General features: G+C 47.7%; 1 protein-coding gene across 1 annotated transcript in view; it reads right to left on the minus strand.

Moving 5' to 3' along the window:
• Positions 1-17,219: 17,219 nt before the first annotated feature.
• NUAK1 (NUAK family kinase 1) overlaps positions 17,220-21,181 on the minus strand; it is a 71,911-nt gene continuing 67,949 nt past the window's right edge. Inside the window, exon 7 of the mRNA XM_043562409.1 lies at positions 17,220-20,321. Within this exon, the coding sequence (XP_043418344.1) occupies positions 19,168-20,321 (1,154 nt within the window). The 3' untranslated portion in view covers positions 17,220-19,167. The remainder of the gene's footprint in view (positions 20,322-21,181) is intronic.

A 21,181-nucleotide genomic window follows, 5' to 3' on the forward strand; every position in this document is an offset into this window, starting at 1 on the left:
TACCACTGACCCTATACGTTTTGTAATCATGACTATGACCAATCATGATGATTAATCATAATAGCAGCAATTGTAATCATCCATCCACTGCACTTGGCAGGATAGGAGACCCATCCCCCGCACATTAGATCCTCACCGTATCATCTATAAAACACCAACGACGACACCCACCAGTGGCTGATATGGCTACTGAATGAGATCCTGTGTGTTGAGTGCCTGGCACATAGTAGGTATTCAGCAATCCTTGCGCTTAATTCCTATACTCGACCGCATAGCCCTAGGTGTGCCACAAATATCAAAGGTTTATGTATTGACCATTTTACTTTGTAGATTTGAGCATTAAATGTATATTTATATGTGTCTCGAGTATATATGTATGTATTAAATATTTACCAGAAATAAGTGTCTAAAACGAAGCGATTCTTGCCAGAGCTACTAGTCGCCCTCACAGATGACTTTTCCTGGTGTCCCCTACTGCGAGATCTGAGTGTGGCTTGTTGGCATGTAGCCTGGCCCTCGCACCAGTAACTCAAACCTCTTTCAATCAATGGCCTGTGTCTGGATGTGCTCCGGAAACCCTGCATCAGGAAATAGGCTCCAAATGAGGGCTTTTTAGTTCTTTCTGGTATTGGCCTGGATTCAGAGCAAAGGGGATAGGGAGCAGAAGGAAAGAACTGCACAAAGGTGCCAGACGGTGCCCAGAGTGCTGGACGCACCAGGGGGATCCCATGCCCCATGAATGCTGGGATTTGTGCCGTCGTGCCCAGGCACAGTCCTGGGTGAGTGGGATTCTCAGGACTCCATCTCACTTCCTTTGCAATGTCGAGTGGGGAAGGACAGCGAGGCAGGGAGAGCGTTGATGTCTGGTGTGGGTGGGCAAGACAGAGACAGGTGAGCTCTCCCGATGGTGGTCTCCAAAAGGGCCTCAGACATCCCTTGTCTACATTTGAGGTTGACAGAGGGCAGGCCGTGTCACAAAATAAATGGTACAAAAGGGGACCGCCTCAGTGTAGATATTAGAAAGCGTATTTTACCAAATAGGGAAGATAAAGTTCTGCCATGCTCAGGCCTCGCAAGCAAACGGGACAGGACTGTGTCTGGCGGGCTCCTGCCCCTGTTCAATCCATCTATCCAGAGTCCTCTGAGCCAAGGACTAAACAGGATCCACCTGGCTCTTCTTTCCTCGGAAGAGATCTGAACCTTGACTTTCACCCAGCAGCGACATCCCATGTGATGTTCTCAAGGCTTAGGTGACCCGGCTTCAAGTCACTTTATCTCCCCAAGGGGCCTCAGTTTCTTCATCTAAATGGGGATAAGAAGAGCCTCCTGTGGGTTAAATGAAATGACATAGGATGATTTGTCATTGGTTGTGGGTCATTTTTTTGGTTTCCCTACATCTGAAACTTCTAGGTCTACAACCCAGTCCAGAGCAAGCAGGCGCACCTGCCCAGGATTTCAAATCTCAGAGTGAGTATCCACAGAAGCAGGGAAGGAGGAGGGTCCATTTTGGCCATTCTGACCCAGACCGTCTCATTTTCTAGGGCAGCCGAGCCCTGTGGCCAGAGGTCAGACCCGGCTGAGGTAGCAAAGCAGCCAGGAAGGTGGTGGAGGTCTCATCAGCAAACTGGCTCCGTGGCCCGATTCTGGCTGAGGTCTGGCCACTCGCTTCCTTTATATTCCCCAGCCTTTAGTTTGCCAAGCCTTGTTTCCCAGACCTTCTGGAGATTCTGGGAGTCGTCTCCCGTCCTCTTCTGCTGAGATCAACTGGGGCTCCTCTCTGGTGTTTGCTGCTCAGGGCGTGGTCCGGCCCAGCAGTGGGAAGGACCCACCACAGGGCCTGGCCAGGAGCAGGTGCACAGGGCGTGCTCAGCTCCCTCGGAACTGGCGTCCTGTTTGTACGAGTTTGCTAGGGCGGCCACGGCAAAGTACCGCAAATTTAGGGGCTTAACACAGCAGCCACATGTTATCGCACAGCTCTGCAGTTCAGACATCTGGCTTGACGTGGCTGACCTCTCTGCTCAGGGGCTCACAAGGCCGTAATCAAGGTGCTGACAGAGCCGCATTCCTTTCTGGAAGCTCTAGGGAAGAACCCACTTCCGAACTCATTCGCAGTGTTGACAGAACTCAGTTCCTTGCAGCAACAGGACTGGGATTCCCGTTTCCTTGACCTGCGGCCCCTCCATCTTCAAGCCAGCCATGGCTGGCCACTGAATCCTTCTCGTACTTGGAACCTCTGTGGCTGTCCCTTAGCCTCCCTCGGCTGCCGTGAAGAGTTCCTGTGATCGCACCTGGCCCACCTGGGTCTTCTCCCTATCTTAAGGCCAACTGATTCTCACCCAAATTACACGTGCCAGGTAGGTAGCCCATTAGGGCTGGAATCTCGTGGGGGCCCCAAGCGTGCCCACCATAGCCTCCTCCCCAAAGCCACTCTGCAATGCGTGAAATTCCCCTCCTTGCTAAGCAGGTCGATGTCACCTAGAAAATGTCTTGAAGTGGGGTCGGATGTATGCTTTAGAACCACAACTCCAGAGTCTGTGTTCCTACGTGCAGGAGTGAGAAGGGGCAAAGCAGTTGGGGAGTTCGGCTCCTGAGAGAGAAGATGAGGGTGAAAGCCAAGGTGGTGGTGGTGGTGGTGGTGGAAGGAGAGGCAGCCTGGAGACAGAGAGGGGGAGGAGGAGGGGGGAGGGGAGGGGAAGGGAAGCAGGGCTGGCTCCTCCCAGGTTTCCATCCTGTACATCCGGTGCCATTAAGCAAAATGGGAAACCAGCGAGGACGGGAAGCAGGTTTCCTGCGCGGGAGGAAGGGATTCTGATTTGAACGCAATGAACTGGAGAGGCCTGAAGTGTATCAAAGGGAACATGCATCCCCAAGCGCTGCGAGGATGCAGGCGAAACCTGAGAACACGGCAGCTAAAGCAAAAAGCAAAAAAAAAAAAAAAAAAAAAAAAAAAGAGCGAAAGCAAGTGAGAGGGGAGGAGGAAGCCGGAGAAAGTGCAGTCGAAGGAGGAAGGATGAGACACATGGCGAACATATGACCACTCTGCCGGGGAGTCAGATGCTGCTGGCTGTGGCCGCGCCGCTCCGCTGCGCGATTTAGGCTCCCATCTGCGGCAGCACCCTGCGCGGCCGCCTCTTCCCAGAGCACAAGACTCATGTGCTTCCGTGCCAAGCTGCAGCCCAGCATGCACCTGCTGTCCCGATTTTGCGGGAATAAATGCTGCTTTGGGGCTCCGTGGAGCTCCAGATGGCACTCCGGGATTCCTGCCCACATGCCTTATGCTTCCCAGCCCCAAGAGGGTCGTCGCCACCTGAATGCCCCTCCACTGCCGCCCACCTTCTCCAAATGTCCCGCGCTTCTTTGCCTCGCTCTCCTTCGCCCTTCCTCTCTTGCCTCGTGCCGCTGCCCCACGACACGATGGAAGGATCATGGGCTCTGGTATCCGACAGACCTAGGTTACTACCTTACTTAATAACCCAGCTGTGTGGCTTTGAGCAAGTTACTTAGCCTCCCTGAGACCGAGGTTCTTCACACATGGAACGGAACCCGTAACACCTGTCTCAACGGGCCTGTCACATTAACTGCCTAGTCCCTTGTCTGGCACAAAGATGAAACCCAGTCGATGTCAGTCCCCCTCCTCCAGCCTGGCACGCGGGCCTGCGGGTCTCTTGGCAGAGGCAAGAAGGCACAGCCAGAGGCGCCACGGGGACTGGTGAGCGCGAGCTGTATAGTGAGGGGAACGCGCCGTCATGTCTTTGCCACATCTTATTGCTAGAACCTTGGGCTTGTTATCTGGCCGAACGCTCTGAGCCTTGGTTTCCTTGTCTAGAAAACAGGGACAATGGCAGCATGTGCCTCTGCTGGGCACCTCCCACCCGCCCCTCCAGAGACACCCTCCGTCTTGCCCCACTTTGCTCAAGGTGACCAGTGGCAACTATGCCAACCGAGATCCCCGCCAGCGTGGTCATTTCTGAGCTTCCTCCCCACAGGGTCACGGTCGAGCAGGATTCCGCACACCAGCTCCAATCCCAGCAAGGACTCTAAACGCTTCTGCCCCCTGCATCTTGGTACCGGAGTTGCAAGAAGAACATGACACGGCCAAGTACCGAACGGAACAATGCTTTCCATACACAGAGAAGAGACAGAACAAGGTCAGCTTCGATAGTGGGCATGGGTCCCCAGGGCAGGTAGGTCTCCCCCAGTGGCCAATGCAGGGAAGTTGGCCTCTGGGCACCCTTCTGTGCCACGGCAGAAGACAACTCTCCTCTCCCCATGGAGGACAGATCATTAACAGTGGGGTTGGCCAAGCGCCATATGACATGCATGCTTTGGACAAAAGAGTATCCATCCTGCCTGAAACAGGGGAAGATATTCCCACACAAGGTGATAAGCCTGGCACGGGTCATAGAGGGTCCTTATCTCCCGGGAAGGCCTGAGAAGGCCTGTTCTTGCATGGCCAAGTGGGGCTCGAAAAACTGCACAGGAGACAGCCTTTTCCAGTGGTCACTTCTGGCCAGCCGCTTTGCCTGATGACAGCTCCTGTCCTGGAGGCCTTCCTGACATAGCTGTGTCCTTCTAGAGCCCAGGACCCGCCCCATCCTCACTCCTTCTTCATTACCCCTGAGTACTGAAGTTCCCTGGCGTCTGCCCTACTCCCTAACCATACCCCCAGAAACTGTCCTTTTATGAAAATCTCCTCAAGTTATCCTATTTCGTGCCAGAACCCTGCTGGTGAGGAACGAGTGAATAGATGCCAAGGGCTTAGAACATTTCCTGGCATAAACACTAAATATGTGTTAGCTCTTATTGGGTCATTTCATCAGGTTTTCATGAGACTTCAATGAGATCATTTTTATAAAGTGCTCAGTAGCCTGTCTGACACAGAGGAAGACCTCAAGTAATGATGGTACCAGGAGAGCACTGACTGCTCCCGTTTGGACAGAGGAGGGCGGATGTCCTTCCCTCTTGACAGAAGGGAATATTGGTAAGAGGGGCACATGCTGTCCTTACCTTTTCTCCTCTCTCCCATGGTGCGCAGCGATTATCTACCTGGTCAGACCAGAAAAGGGGCATAGGGCAAGCTCCCCTGGGGCCATTTGGGGTCACTCTCTTGCTTACCATCTGCCCACAGGAATTTCAGTTTCTTCCCCTGGTCCCAGGTGATACATCCTGCATGGGGGAGGCTGTGTCCATCCAGTTTCTCCACCTCTCCCTGCCTCCCTTAAAGACAGAAAGAGCAAAAGCCCCAATATGGCCGAGGGCCCAAGCCATAGCCTCTAATTTTTCTTTATCAGCAATAAAGCTAGTAATCAAGCTACCCACCTAGGTGGGTCTCTCCATAGACTCAGAGCTGAGAGTAGAAAAAGTGAGATTATTCGCTACCTTATCAATCTCAAACTGGAAGTTAATTTTGTCTCATGTTTAGTATTATGATTCTACTAGGAGGTAATTTGCAAGCAGGAAAGAATCAGCGTTCGTTGTGTGGCTTCGTGGGGAAAAAGGCCACATGCGCCTACTTTGCAAAGCTTGTCCGACCTGGGCCTCCCATGCAGCACACTTCACAGTTTTTGGAGTTGGGGCTGAAGATGGTATGTGCTCAAACTTAACCTTCCCTAATATGGTCAACACTGTGGGGATTTGTCATCCTATCTGGCTACCTAACATATTTAAGGCATGTGCTATGTCCAAAGACGTCCCCATCTTGTGAGGCATGATGCAATGTAGAGGTTACTAGAAAGACCGGGTAATTACTTCCGCTGCTATCAGAGTGCAGGCATGCAACCTCATCCCCACCTATTAGACAAATCCATGCTTAGCTTTGACCCAGGTACAGACCCCACAGAGGGTCTATTCTAGGAAAGGTGGTGGCAGCTACCTCCAATTTTCAGAGGCAGTCACCGTGACAGATACTGTGTTAATAGTGGCCTGTCCCCAGCATTACCCTGTCAGATGTTGGCAGTGCAGGGGGCAATGTCTATGACCACTGGGGCTGGCTGGGGAGGGGGGGGGGGTCCCCTCCTGACAAGTTCTACAACAGAATTCTGTTTCTGCACCTATAGTCTCAAAGTCTGGCCTTCCTGAAGGTTCTGTGTTTACTGAATAACCTTCAATAATTTCCATTTCTGCATAAAAGAACCAGAACTTGTGTCTGAAGTGTCTGAAGCTAAAAACTCTGACTAATACAGCCATCGAAATGACAGCCCTTTGGACCATGAACAATGTGAGTGCAGAAGCCAAGTTTGTCTTCATCACCACTATTCTACTAAGAGTTTCATTTGGCTTTTGAGTCCGTGTTATGCTCAGAGACTGTATCAGTCAAGAATCCTTCAGTTGCAAGGGACAGAAATCCAAATCAAACTAATTAAGCCAAAAACCAAAACCCAAAGCAAAAAACAGGGACTAAGTCACATAATTGTAAAGTCCTGGGTTAGTGTTTGCTTCAGGGACAGCTGGACCCAAGAGTTCAAATAAAGCTACAATACACATTTAATTTACTTTCTTAGTTCTGTTTTGTTCTCTCTTGGCTTCATTCTCGGGTCATCTTTCTTACCACCTGGTGATAAAACTGGCTGCCATTAGTATCTCTAGGTTTACATCAGTCCCATGGTCATTCCAAAAAGAAAAGAAAGAAGGAAAAGAATACAAGTCACTCTACCCCAACATGCACACTTAACCACCCACGTGGTACTGCTGGGCTCTGTTTTGGAGTGAACCCAGGACCAATAATTGGGTCCAGGAGAAAAAGAAATCCAACCAGTTAGGGTGGGTGAAGAGCTCATTCCTCCTTCAGGGTAGAAGGTGATGCCCCCCTGGAGCCACCTTGCATTGGGAGTGGTTGATCCCCACAGAAAGTGGTGCAGGACCAACAAAAAGAGCAGATTTGTATTATAGAGCTTTCAGTGACAGAATATTATTCAACAAAAGCTACTAGAATGGAAACTAAATGGGCTCGTCTAAGACTGATACATTTCTCTGTGTCCCTCTCTCTGTCTCTCTCTCCCTTTCATTGTCCCCTCCCCCCATGCACATCTCACATATGCATACAAGGCAGAGATTTCAAACAGTCCCTGTGCCACTAACAGAGGAAAAGGACCATGAGGATCAATCCCAGAATTGCTCAGAGGACAGAGCTAAAGTCTCTTGTTATATCAAGAGGAAAAGAAAAATCATGAGCTGAAGCATAAACTTCCAAATTATAAGGACCATGATTGCTGGGCAGCGAAAACCTCATCATTCTCAACTAGACCATAATCTTCAGGAAGCTTTCAATAAATAACCTGCTACTTTGACATGAATAAAGTTGAGAAGAAGTGAGCTGTGCTGCGACAGTAAAGGCTGAAAGAGAAAAACAAAAGTTGTTTCTGATGTCCCTTGGTGTCGCTCTCTTATCCAGACACTGAAATTGAAGCACCACAATGAGCCAAGTATCATATTCTCAAAAAATCTGCCAGACATTCCTGCCATTTCAGCTTTATTGAATTACTATGGAGTGCAAGCTTAGAAATATAAATCAAGGGGAATCAGGAAGTGCGTTTATTTCATTAACCCATCTAGCCTTGTCTGAGGCCTGCCGGTGCCTCTGTTGTAAATAGCCTTGCAACCTCACCCTGCAAATACGTTGCATTTTGTTTTCCAACAGCAGCAAACCAATGATAGGCTATCGCTTTGTTCCTGCTTTCCTCAGAAGCGTTTTCTGCCCAATTTAGTTGCCCAGATGGAGCACAGAGCTTTAAGATGAGAACATCTCTGTGTCCTTTTGTTTGTCATTTCTTGGTCTCCCAGGCGCTCGTTGGCCAGACTTGCTTTTCACATCCATTCCAACCGACCAGCCACAAAGGGGAAGAACTGGTTCCCAAGATGGGCCACAAACATCTGGAGGACACGCATGAGCCCAGATGACCTTTGGCACAAAACGTAGTGTTGTGTAGAGGGGTTGCACATGCAAAATGCTTAATAGATGACAGGGGTAATGAAGGCAGAGATTTTTTGGTCAAAGCAAGCAACTTTGCATTTTCAGATGACACAGCAGACTTGGGACGGGAATCCCCGTAGTCAGATTGACTGAGTTCAGGTTCAGACCATGCACTTACCAGCTGCATGACTTGAGCCCGTGACTTCCTTTCTCCAAGCTTCCATCTCTTCTGCGGTGTTGATGTTTACTTCCAGGGGCTATCGAGAGACAGGACAAAATGAGCTTGGGGAGGACCCATAACCTACAAGATGTCACTCACCTTGGTTGTCATTATGACACCCAGACCGAAGAGGGCAAGAGCCAGATCCTTAGACGGTTCAGCTTGAGGCAAAATTTCAGTATCTCTTGCCACCTTTCTTGTGAGAATTCCCTTGCCTTTGCCTTCTGTCCCAAGGATTCCCAAGGGGTCTGTGCTGTTCTCCATTCTTACTCCCAGTTAGCACTTAATAAATCTTTCCTGAAACATTAATGGCTGGCTAAGGTTCAGCTGACAATAGCTTAATGTGCGATATCCTCCCAGGGATCCTGGCGCTTATTTTAATAGGGAAAGAGGCCTTAACTTCCCTCCTAACCACTCAGAAGCTCCACCAGAATCCAGGGAGAGACAAACCTACAATGTCACCATCTGGGCCCTTTCCACATGCTCATGTTAAAGGTTTGGGGGAGCGAGCAAGGAGAGGGGGAAAGACAGTGAAAGAAGATCTTTAGGAGTTCCCTCTCCCTTCCCCTCTCAAAGAGAAGCCTAGTGCCCGGAACACAGTAGGTGTTCCATAAATAATCTTGAATGGATGAATCAATGATAGAATTGGTAAACGAGTGAGCAAATAAATGAAGAGCTGTCCCACGCTTTCTCCGCTCACTCACAGGGGAAGAAAATAAATGAAAGCTCACTTTGGCAATGGCACCTCTGAGAAGCAGCCCAACTCTAATAGCAAACTCCCTGGCTAACCCTTTTTACTGAAATTACCAGCAAGCAAAATAACCAATTTGCTTTTCACTGATAGAATTTTTACTTGACTTCTTTCTGGAATGTGATATTTTAAAAAGAGAGAGAGGTTGGGGGGAGAACAGGATCTTGATAAGAGTGAAAAACATAGGGGGCCCCTGGGTGGCTCAGTTGATTAAGTGTTCAACTTCAGCTCAGGTCACAATCTCATAGTTCATGAGTTCGAGCCATGGGGCCCTGTGCTGACAGCTCAGAGCCTGGAGACTGCTTCAGATTCTGTGTCTCCTTCTCTCTTTGCCCCTCCCTCACTCACAGTCTGTCTCTCTCAAAAATAAATAAATATTAAAGAAAAAAAAGAGTGAAAAACATAGGCTTTGACGTTTGTCATATCTGAGTTTAAGACCCAGTTCTGCCATCACCTATCTCTGTGATTGGGCAAATGGCTTAATTTCAACTTTTCTTCTATCTATGAAGGAGAAACTCCTATGAAATACCTCCTAACCCCATTGTAAAAACAAAATACAAGACAGAACAGATTATATTAAACAATTGTGCTCAGACATCAGGCAACAAGCAATGTAGAACTATGATCCCCAGTAGAAAAGAAAACACAAGGTAAACCTTCCAATTGTACCAGCTTAACCTGGGGGAAATTTCTATGGTAAATCTCTTCCCCAGAAAGAGGAACCCAAACAGAGATCATGAAGGCCATGGGCAGCTAGATTGTAGGGCACAGAGTACTGGAAAGGAGGGCACTATACAATCAAAGAGCTCCAGAAATCTTCATGGGGATACTGAGCCTTTAGATAAATACTGATCTGTGCATGTGTAGGGAGAAAGCCCATGAAGCTGGGCAAAGGAAAATAACAGGAAGAAGAAGAAGAAGAAGAAGAATCACTGGGAAGCTACAAGCTAAACAGTTCTCAGAGTTCACCCAGGGCTGGAAATATTCAAGTTTCCACCAGCCAGAGTACAGAGACATTGCTGAACGCATATGTATACCAAATGGAACTTATAGGGATGAAAAACACAAAATCTGAAATACAATTTCACTGGGTGGAATTAAGAGCAAATTAAACACTATCAAAGAAAAGATCACTGAATTTGAAGACACGCCAAAAAAAATCCAAAACAAAGCACAAAGAGGAAAAAAAGATTGAAAAATGTCAACAGCCTCATTGTCAAAAATGTCGACAATATCAAGTGGCATAACATGTATGTAACTGGAGTTCTAGAAGGAGAAGAAGGAGAGGAATAAATATTAAAAGTACTTGAATACATAATGGAAATTTTAAAAATCCAACTTTTGGGGGCACCTGGGTGGCTTAGTTGGTTAAGCATCCAACTTCAGCTCAGGTCATGATCTCGTGGTTTGTGGGTTTGAGCCCCACCTGGGGCTCTGGGCTGATGGCTCAGACCCTGGAGCCTGCTTTGGATTCTGTGTCTCCTCTCTCTCTCTGCCCCTCCCCTACTCTCACTCTGTCTCTGTCTCTCTCAGAAGTAAAAATGGAACATTAAAAAAAGTTTTAAATACAAGTTTTGATGAAATCTAGAAACTTATAGACATAAGGTCAATGAACCCAAAGAAGGCTAAACACACACACACACATACACAAAGTATCAAGAGAAATCATAATCAAATTGCCAAAGGAAAAAATAATAAATAAAAAATATTAGGTGTTGCACAGAAAAGAAAAATGTCACAGAGAACAGAGAGAAAAATGATCACAGACTTCTAATCAGAAGGTATGCAAACTAGAAGATAATGGAGTGATAACTTTGAGGAAGAAGAGATAAAAATGATCACCTAAAATATTATAACTAGAAAAAATATCTTTGCAAAATAAAGTTGAAACAAAGATTTTTATTTCAAAGAAAGAAAACCTGAGAGAAGTAGTCTCCAGCCGACCTTTACTAGAAGAAATGTTGATGAAAGTTCTCCATGAAGACCATGAAGAAGTATGATACCAACGGGCAGCTTGGAACACAGAGGATAGAAAACACAGCAAACATAAAGTTATGTGTAAATATGAAAGATACTGTCTGATTTTTAATTTTTAAGGTAATTCTATTTATTTGTTTCTTTGTTTAAAAGGTCATTTTAAGGTCATTTAAAACAAAACCAGTAATCATGCATAGGCTTCTCAACAAATTGCTCTCCAACAACTGAAGATCTGTATGTAAAAAAAATGAAACTCAACCCTTTCCCACACGGTAAACAAAAGTTTGCCTCAAAATGGAGCATACACCTAAGTGTAAAAAATTGAATGTAAAGCTACTAGAAGGAAACAGAGAAAATATTTGCAACACTGGTATAGGCAAAAATTTCTTTGGACATGAAAAGCACAAACCATTAAGTATTTTATGAAAAGGATTCTGGCAAGATTCAAAACATCTGCTTTTCAAATCCCTCTGTTAAGAAATACAAAGGCAAACAAACAGAATGGGAAAAATATTTGCAAATATATATCTCATAAAAGCCTGTGTCTAGATATATGAAGAACTCCTACAACTCAATAATATGAATATTACCAACCAAATTTCTAAAACTGGCAAAATTTTGGAGAGATACTTTACAAAGGAAGATACTCAGCCCAAAAGCACATGAAAAGGTGCTCAATATCATTAATCATCAGGAAAATTCACATTAAAACTATAATGAGATACTACGTACCCACTAAAGTAACTAAAATTAAAAAGACTGACAACGTCAAGTGCTGGAATAAATATGGAGCAGCTGGAACTCGCCTATGTTTTCGTAAATAATGTCACACGGTACAACCACTATAGAAAACTCTGTGGTTCTTTTAAAGTTAAGCATACATGTACCATAAAATCCAGCAATTCCACTCCTAGGTATTTACCCAAGAAAATGCTAACATATGTCCCAATAAGGATTTTTACACAGATGTTGAGAGAAGCTTTGTTCATAATAACAAGTGGTGGTATGTTCATACAATGGAATACCACATAGCGATAAACAGGAATGAACTACATGGGGTACCTGGGTGGCTCATTCGTTAGGCATCTGGCTTTGGCTCAGGTCATGATTTTATGGTTCATGAGTTCATGCCCCGGATCGGGCTTCCTGCTGTCAGCACAGAGCCCACTTCGGATCCTCTCTATTTCTCTCTCTCTCTCTCTCTGCTCCTTCCCTGTTCACTCTCTCAAAAATAATAAATAAAAAAAATTTTTTAAAGGAATGAACTACAGCTACTTGCAACCACATGGATGGATCTCAAAAGCGTTGGACTGAATTAAAGAAGCTGGACACAAATGAGTACATGCTGAAAACTTTCATTTGTATGAGATGGTGTCAGAAGGCAGATTGGGAGTTTGCCTAAGACCAAAGGTGTGGAGTGTAGACAAACTGGGAAGAAGCATTAGAAAGACTTGTGGATGGTGAAAATGTTCTCTATCCTCACTCTGGTGGTGATCACGTGCACATACTCATTTTTCAAAACCTCCTCAAAACTAAACTCATGTATGTTTTATTGTATGTGAATTGTACCTCAATAAAGCTTATTTTTAAAAAGACACCCCCTTTATAATGGTACAGATAATGGAATAATAGCAGCCTCTAGCATTCTAGGTTGTAGTGATGAGGAGAGATGAGATGTGAGCACCGCACCATGTGTCACTTCCAGTGGAAACGTAAAGAGCCAGGACGCATTTCCCCACCCTCCCTTTCCAGTGGTGCACTGGACACAGAAGAAGCACATGTCAAGATGCTCTCTCATTAGCTCCAACAGCCTCAAGGGCAGCAGCATCCCACGATTCTGGATCCCAAAAGGATCTGAGCATGTGATTATGAGTTGTTTCTCTGAAAAGGGGAGCTGATGTTTCCCAAGCCTCCACGACTCTTTACTTTATCACCATGGTGCCCAGATTTACATGTTTATGAGAAGCCAGTCTAAGCAGCTTCCCCTGCCAGGAACCATCTGTACCCCACAGGGACTGAACCCACAACCATGGCCTCTTAGGAGCTGACCAGCAGGCCTGGTTCAGAGGTCTGCATCTGGCTTTCTGCTCTGCACACATCCTTTTGCCTGGGCTCCAAAGCCTAATGGTTGAACCTTCTGGAATGCCCCAGGCACTGCCGCATCAGATGTTTTTCAGCTTCAGTGATTCACAAATTTCTATTTGAAGTACTTTCTCAGGATAGCTATATTATTGGAGCCCCTTTTCTCCAGCTGCCTCCAAAATGAGCAGTTCCCCACCCTCAGTTTCTCCTGACAGGGAGGTGTTCCTCTGGAAGTCTGATTTGAGGCCATGCCTGCATTGTCACCTTGCTCTAGGTTTTGAAAACACGGTGATGTTTTGTGTTTTGTGATGGAAGTTTTCGCAATGCCTGATGCCAAGCAGGTCCGTGCAGCCAGCCTGGCATCCCGTGTTTCCATGTGACTCCAAAGCAGTTGCTTTGAGCTTTCAGCCCTCGGGTAGTGGGCTCCCCTGAGATGACACATCAGCACAGGAGAGAGTTTATACAGCACTGTTGGGTGTGTGTGAATACACATCTTTGGACAGAAGAAATCTAGCCCCTGAAGGCCTACTACTGAGTTTGGAGCCACAGCATGTGCTCAGAATAAAGACTCATTCTCCATCCCGTTCCACTCAAGAGGAGTTAAGACACCTGAACCTACTCTACTAATTTTATCTACTGAGATGAAATCTTCTAGACCCTGGCACCATATTTGTTCGGAGAGTGCATTGATTTGGGCCCGTGTCTTCATTCCCGATTGTGTCCATTTAGCTCCTGCAGGAAAATGCCATTTACATGGACAAGGATAGTGACAAGAAGGGCCTTATGATCAAGGAGTTTGACTTAAGGAAGGATCATCCCAGGGGCACAACACAGCAGTTAAGAGCTTGGGCTCAGAAGCTAGTCAGCCAGGCTCGAATCCAGCTCCACATTTAATAGTTGGGTGACTCAGGCAAGATGCTGCACGTCTCCAACACCGTTTCCTCATCTTTAAAAATGGAGATCAGGAAACATTGAAACGTTAAAGGAGCATTAAAAGGGATGATGTACGTAAAGGGTAAGCACACTGCCTGCAGCACAGTAAGCACTCAGTTAATATCAACAGAAATGACTTTTCTTTGTGCTGGACCTCCCTGTGGAGAGCAGACGTAAGCTGTGGAAGAGCCGTTGTTATGTGCCCATCTGACTCCATTTTATTTTCCACTTTTTAAGTATTATAGGCTCAAAGACTACCCGGGAAATTAGGTTGGAGTCAGGTGACTGAGTTGTGGCCAACGGGAGGAGGGTACACGTGATGTATACACATTCAGGCCTGACCCTTAAAAGGTCCTCACTTGTGGTCTCTCTATCCCTCATTTGCATAGCTAGAAATGGAGGACCCCAAGATGGCGGACCCACAGGATGGAGGAAGCTCAGATCCCTGAGCGCCTGTGTGGAGAAGACATGACAAAGAGAGCTGCCCCACATGTTTTGGACTTGGTGACAGTAAGAAATAATCGCTGATCATATTCAGCCACTGACCTTTCGGGACTTGTTACTTTAGCATAACATAGCCTATCCTGACTAATTCACAAATGAAAACCAGCACAGGGGCTGGATGGGAAAACTAGCGGGTCGTGACGCAATGCACATTCCCAGACAGGTGGAGACGAGCACCATAAATTTTCCTTCACTAGGAAAATAATTGTCATAATTTAAAAACATTGACTGCCAATTCCCCTCCCCCCCCCCCAATTTCCCACCGGAACTAGACGGTTGTGACAGCATGGGGCAGGTTTTGTGACATGAAGCCCTTCGTCTGAACTTTCTGGTCTTCATAGAGCACTACTGTTGCTCTGCTTCCATGCCCCAAGCTTTGCATGATTCTGCGGATTAAAAACATCTTCTCCATAAATTTCAATAAATTGGCAGTGATTTTTCTGCAGTGGAAACATATTCTTATTTAAAATTGCACGCCATGGCATGTATCTCATCTGGGGACCACCTGTCAAAGGAGGCGGCCATTTGTAATTAAGGGTACACAGAGTCCTAAATGATCGCAGCCAGTCCACGTTAGAACCTGACCACATATGTTTAGCAAAACACCACACTCCCGGGACCAGGATCGTCCTATGCCAATGGGCCAGAATTAACCCTGTAAAGCTCTGTTTTGAAGACCCCAGGGCCTTTGCATATACTATTCCCTTTGTTCTGGAATGCTCCCTCTTCATAGAACTAGTTCTTCTTCCACTCTCTTACCAAATGTCACCTCTTCAGAGATACCTTCCCTGACTATTCTTTCTATAAAAGGTACCCCCTCCCTTAATTCTCTATCTCTGTACCCTATCCATATCCTTCATGGTAATTATTACAATCTATAATTTGGGTGGGTTATTTGCTTACTTGTGTATTATTCATTTTCTCACTCCAGTCCAGTTTGAAGGAACCGGGCCAGTAGTCTCTTCTGGAACCCAGAACTGAGACTACCTGCAAGGTATGGGGTAAGTCATAAAATCAGGGAGAAAGCAAGGTTACAAGAGGAGGAGGAGAAGAAAGCTGGTGTGCAAAGAAGGGCGGAATAAAAGGGCCTGGAGTTCTCTCGGCTCCTACTGCTCCAGTTCTGGTTCCAGCTGCATTTCCTTCTCCAAAAACTTCAAATAAGTTCCCCTTTTGTGTTTCAGCTAGCTTGGGTGGGTTTCTGCTACTTACACCCAGTCTGTCACTTAATTAACTCAGAGGAAAACAACCAAATAAAGAAGCAAGGTCCCAGTTCAGTTCAGTTCATTGCAATTTATTTAATTTAAAAAATAAAAACGGAAACAAAACAAAACGAAAAATGAAAAACAAAACAAAAATCAGTTTCCAATGAAAACACACACACTTTGGGTGGTTATCCAGCTTTTTCCCCCCCTGTAGGCTGTTCTGGGCTCAAACCAATCAAATGAATGAAAACCAATTTTGACTGGAGCCATAAAGCATGTTGCACCAATTAAATTACACCAATATATTATTATAATACCTTTGAAATGCCTTTCAGACCAATAAATAAAAAAAGACAAATTCAAATAAAAAAGTCAACTTTTTATTACCAAAAAAAAATAGAAATTAAATAAAAGTCACAACACGGATTTTTAAAAAAAAAAATGTGCAGTCAAGTTTCTCTCTCTCTCTCTCTCTTTTTTTTTTTTTTTCTTCTTCTAGGAATGATACCATGCCAGTAAATCCCTACAAAACATTTCCAGTTTGGCAATAAGCAGTCAGTCGATCATTCACATTTGTACTCAAGACAGCAGGCCAGAGCAACACTCACCTGAATTCCCCACCCCCCGCAAAGGGCTCCCCATCATCTGAAGAAGCAGCACCTTATAACAGGGATGGAAAGTCAGAGAGCACTTAGCATTTTCATTTCGCCTAGGGTCTTGAAGCACTTCCTGAAAACTGATCATGCCTTCAAATTTACCTGTAAAAAGAAGTATAATTCTACTCCTTTGGCAGATGTGTAAACTAAGACACCGAGAGGCCCACAGAGGCAGGGAAAGGACCAGGACAGCTGACACGGATTCTCCTGCTTGGTCCACCAGGTCATGAAAGTGTCTCTCACCTGTAAATTCCATGGAAATGAATCGAGCATGACTTCCTTGGTTGGGGATTGACTGGTAGGGACGATAGGACTTAATCAGGAAGCAGGGGAGCTGCTCGTAAGAGCTCTTCTCTCTATTCCAAGGTTTTCCTTGAAAGGACACAGTCAACATGGCATCTAGAATCACAGGACGTTAGCAGAATGTCGGAAGCAGGCAGGGCCTGAGAGACTGGCTAATCCACCCCTCCAGCCCTCGCTGAAGGGAGAATTTAGCCCTCAAAACACTGCAGGTGCCTAAGGCCATCGACTGGTTAGCAGCACACCAGGACTCAGCTCAGAACCTCCGCCTCTGAGTGGAGGCTGTCTTTGCCACAACCCACTGTTGGTGTTTATTGACAAAAGAGAACATGCAGGTGTGGGGCTTTGGGGGGAGGGGGAGAAGCAGAGTGATGTTCCTTAATAGTGTCATTTTAGAAGGAAGGAAAATATTAAACAAATGCAATCACTTGGCAAAAGGAAAAAACACATCAACCAGTAGGTAGGCGCTATACCTTCGTAGGTGTCATACCTTAAGTCATACTGACAGCCACCAACTAGGCTGGCTGAGCTGCCACGCGTGACGGACCAGCAGTGTGGCAGTAGAGGCTGTTCAGAAAAGGTTGCATGAAATGAGACATGGAGTGGGGAGCTCACAGGCTGCAGGATGCCCTCCATGCACCCACACATCCCCCACACACAATTAGCTATCTACAGATTTTTTTCCCTTTGAACCTATACTGGAGTTCAGGAAGGAGGCAGCATTGAAGGAAAGAGAATCGAGAAGCTTCCCGTAATGCACCACTCAGCTCAACCTGAAGGCACGCACAAGCCACAACCCCAGAGCTAGCGACAGGGGACAACTGGAGCCATCTCCTCAAGAAAAGGGCAGTTTCATTCCAATGATTGTTCTCAGTGCCTTAAGGTGAATTCTTTCTCATCTCTTTATGAACGACTGTCTATTGGTTTTCCCAAAAATACCCCCAAGACTAGTCCTCCTTATATATCTATGTGGCTACCAGAGGTTGGCCATCTTGCATCAAAGGGTTCAATTTTCCCAGGCCAGTAGGATCTGAAGTCATCCCAAATTCCCCAAAGAAACCACAAATTCAATACCCAGTATCTGAAGATGTCCCACTGTGAGACTGGCATCTTACCACCGGCAGTCTGGGGGTCCAGAAGTTAAATACTTAGTATTATTACTTTTTAACCAAAGAGTCCTGCTACACCTCTTTCCTACCTCCTCCAGAACCATCTGGATGGCTCCTTGGGAAATGTTCCCTCTCCTGTACGCTTTCTCCCAACCCACTCTGCTCTTTCAACACCTTATTCATTTGAATAGATTCAGCTTTCTTTTCCCCCAAAGCCTAGGAGTTCAAACCCATGACAGAATACTTAGATATGGGCGGGGGGGGGGGGGGGAGGGAGTACCTTCTGCCTAACTTTCCTTTTCTCATCCAAATATCCCACCAAACACGAACTCCCTGGAAGCAAACTCACCTGCCTCTGCGGATTCCACACTCGGTGGATGGGAACCCATCTGCTATTAGTAAACAGGGTAAATGGTTGAGCCCATGACTCCTATGGCAACATCACATCCAATTCGTGCAGGTGAGAACCCCAGAGGCAGCATTCCAGTTAACAGTGAGATGTTAAAGAAAGCGACAAGTTGCCCCCTTGCTGGTGAGGATCAATTTCCATTCATCTGCCCAAAGACCACAGAGGGTCCCGAGCTCAGTTACACACCATGGTTTGACCTCTGATGCCACCAACTTTTTCCCTGTCCATCCTTGGAAGGCTGTGCTGAAGAGCAAGGCAGACATCAGGAAACAAGTGGCATACGGCAAAAAAAGCCCCCAAATCACCACGGGCTGACTCTTCTAAGTCCTTAGCAGTGTTCAGAGCATTCTCCTCTGACCGAAGCCCTGTCTTCCATTCCAGGTAGACTAGCAAATTAACAAAGGTCACACTAGCGGCATGAAGGACAAACACAGAGCCCACAGGATGCCTTGACCCAACACTCCCAGGGCTGAGCTGGGTCCAGGATGGCGACTACGTGGCTTGGGCACTACCACCCTCTCTTTCCACTCCCATGGCACCACTGCGGTTCAATCACAACACTCCTTCCCATTGTGCCTAGGCGACTCGAACCAGCACCCCCAGCAGCCACTATCAACAAATCACTGACTCAACTTCAGGTTGCTGAAATCTACTTGCCGACCCCATGCAGTCAGACCAAGCCTGCCAATGGGAGGAGGAGAGAAGCAAGCTCTGAGCTCACCCCAAGCAGACGGCCCCAGGCTCTCTTGCCCCTCCTCCAGAAGCATTTGGATGATGTTTAGGGAAACGCCGCCGCTCCCATATGCTTCCTCCCCACCCTCTTAGCGCTGGCCACCACCACCTCCCCCGGAAAGCCGGTCCTCCGAGAGGTGCCGCAAAGTAAATGCCAATTCGGACCCAAATTCTGACTGGCAGCTGGCAGGACTGGCAGAGAACCCACTTCTCCCTTTCAGGTGCTGGCGCAAGGCTGCGGACTTGGCCAAGCAAGATGGTACCAATCCTTTTTCAGTCTATCATCATGGCCAGCAAAGAGGTAACCAGCTCACAAGCACAAGTAATTGCTCCCACTCCTCCCCCAAAACCCACCCACAACCCACCCCCTGCACCCTGGGGAGCTAGTTAAGCTTGTTGCAGATCTCCAGCGCTTTCTTGTAGACCTGAGTCACATCGTCCATGTCCACGAGGAGGGAGAAGCTGCTGTCTCCCAGCCGGTTCCGGTACCGCTTCAGGTACTGGGGCCGCGGCCGGTTCTGGAGCCCCTCAAAGTCCTGGATCTGGAGGAAGTTTTCAGCAGAGACGCAGCTGCGGATGCGCTGGCGGGCAGGGCGATTCTCCTGCAAGTCCAGCAAGTCGAAGGAGTCGCTGGACAGGACGCTGTCGTCACTGATAACGCTGGAGGGCCGGCTGTAGCTCCGGGAGAGGCCTTCGGCGGGGACGCCGGGCTCCAGCAAGGATTCCAGTGTGGGCATTTCGGGGCTGACGAGGGCCGGGTCCATGGTCCCTGCTGAGTACTTGCTGCTGTGTTTCAAGATGCCCTTCCTGCGGCAGGAGAGGCTGTGGGAAGTGCCCCTGGCTGGGTCTGGGGGGCTGGGCGATGGGATGCTGCTGCCCAGCCCATCATTACTGTCCAACAGCTCGGAAGATTCGCTGCGCTCTGGGGACGAATAGTACCCCGATTCTCTCTGCTGGGTCTTCTTCAAGATGCCCTTCTTGGGCATCGTGGCCGACTGCTTGGGGCTGAGTTTACCTGGCACCTCTGCCTCGGGGGAGCTTGGGAGGGGCACACCAGTCCGACATAAGTCCTGCTCCATCTTGAAAGCAGAGGGCAAGGCAGGGCTGACCACGCCTTCGATAAAGCCCGTGCTGTGGGAGCGATGTTCACTGTTGCTCCGCTTCTTCAGGATCCCTTTGGGCCTCTTGGAGCTCAGCTTGGATGGGCTTTCGGGCACCGAGTCCTGGCCAGACTGGGCAAAGTCATTCTCTTTCTTGGACTTTTTCAGTGACCGCTGCCGCTCCAGCATGACTTCTGAGGCCCCGGGTTTGGCCAGGCCCTTCATTTTGGCTTCAGCCTCAGCCTGCAGCCCCGTGGAACGGTGATGCCAATCGATAATGCGAGCCAAGAGCGGTGACTCGGAGTTGTGCAGTGCGTCACAGTCACAGACACTGCTCTTGTAGCCCCAGTTCACCCACCAGTGGTTGGCGATGTCCTCAATGGTGGCCCGGCGATCGGGGTTCACCATCAGCATCCACCGAATGAGTCCTCGAGCGTCTGTGGGACAAGAGAAGAAGAATGATACGTCGCACGGAAGCCTTTGGCCTTGACGGGGCCACCACTGTAGGGGTAAGGAGACCCCACTAGGGAATGGGAGCCAATGTCTTCCAGACAGTACATCAAAAGCATCATCAGGATGCAGAACCACAGGCCAGTGCATCGTCACATCTTGGCACGTTTTTGCATAGAAATAAAGGAATGTCCCAGAACTACCAAGCTCTCCATCAGCTCAGATCTTCATTAAGTGGGGAAGTCCAGGTAACCAGAACAGATTCCAGACCCGGCCCCAAGCAGGCCCCACCATTCCTTCGGTGGCTATCATTTTACCAAAAGGGAAAACAGGTGGAGGTTACCGAGGCTTTTCTTTCGACCTCCAAGGTAGGCTCGTGGAAACACACCATGCTCAAGGTCACGGGGAAAGTGCGTCAGCATGAAAAGGAAACCGAGGGCTGAGATGGTGAGAAAAAGGCTCCTCATCAGAGAAGGAAAGCCAGAGAAGGGTGGAGAGGGGCTCACATCTGGCATACCTGGGCAGGGAGAGGGGCCATCCCCAAGGCTGGCCTGACCCCGGGCCTTGGCCAGGTTCTGAGACCCACACCCAGTGAGCTCACCTCTTCTCCCTCTCTGACATAAGCTGTCGCCTACCGAGCTGTCAGATCCGAGAGCTCATCTAGATCTGCTATCTGCTTATAGCCTGGCTGAGACATACCGTGTGCAAGTCTCTGCTGCCAGAGGATTAGGGGAAAGGCCCAAAGGGATGTGGAGGAGGCCACAGGAACCAACTGACTCTCACAGCTTATAAACTGACTTTTCAGATCAAACTGTGCTTCCCCCAATGGGAGTTGAATTAGATCCTG

The sequence above is a fragment of the Prionailurus bengalensis genome, chromosome B4, assembly GCF_016509475.1.
Source record: "Prionailurus bengalensis isolate Pbe53 chromosome B4, Fcat_Pben_1.1_paternal_pri, whole genome shotgun sequence".
Classification (NCBI taxonomy): Eukaryota; Metazoa; Chordata; class Mammalia; order Carnivora; family Felidae; genus Prionailurus; species Prionailurus bengalensis.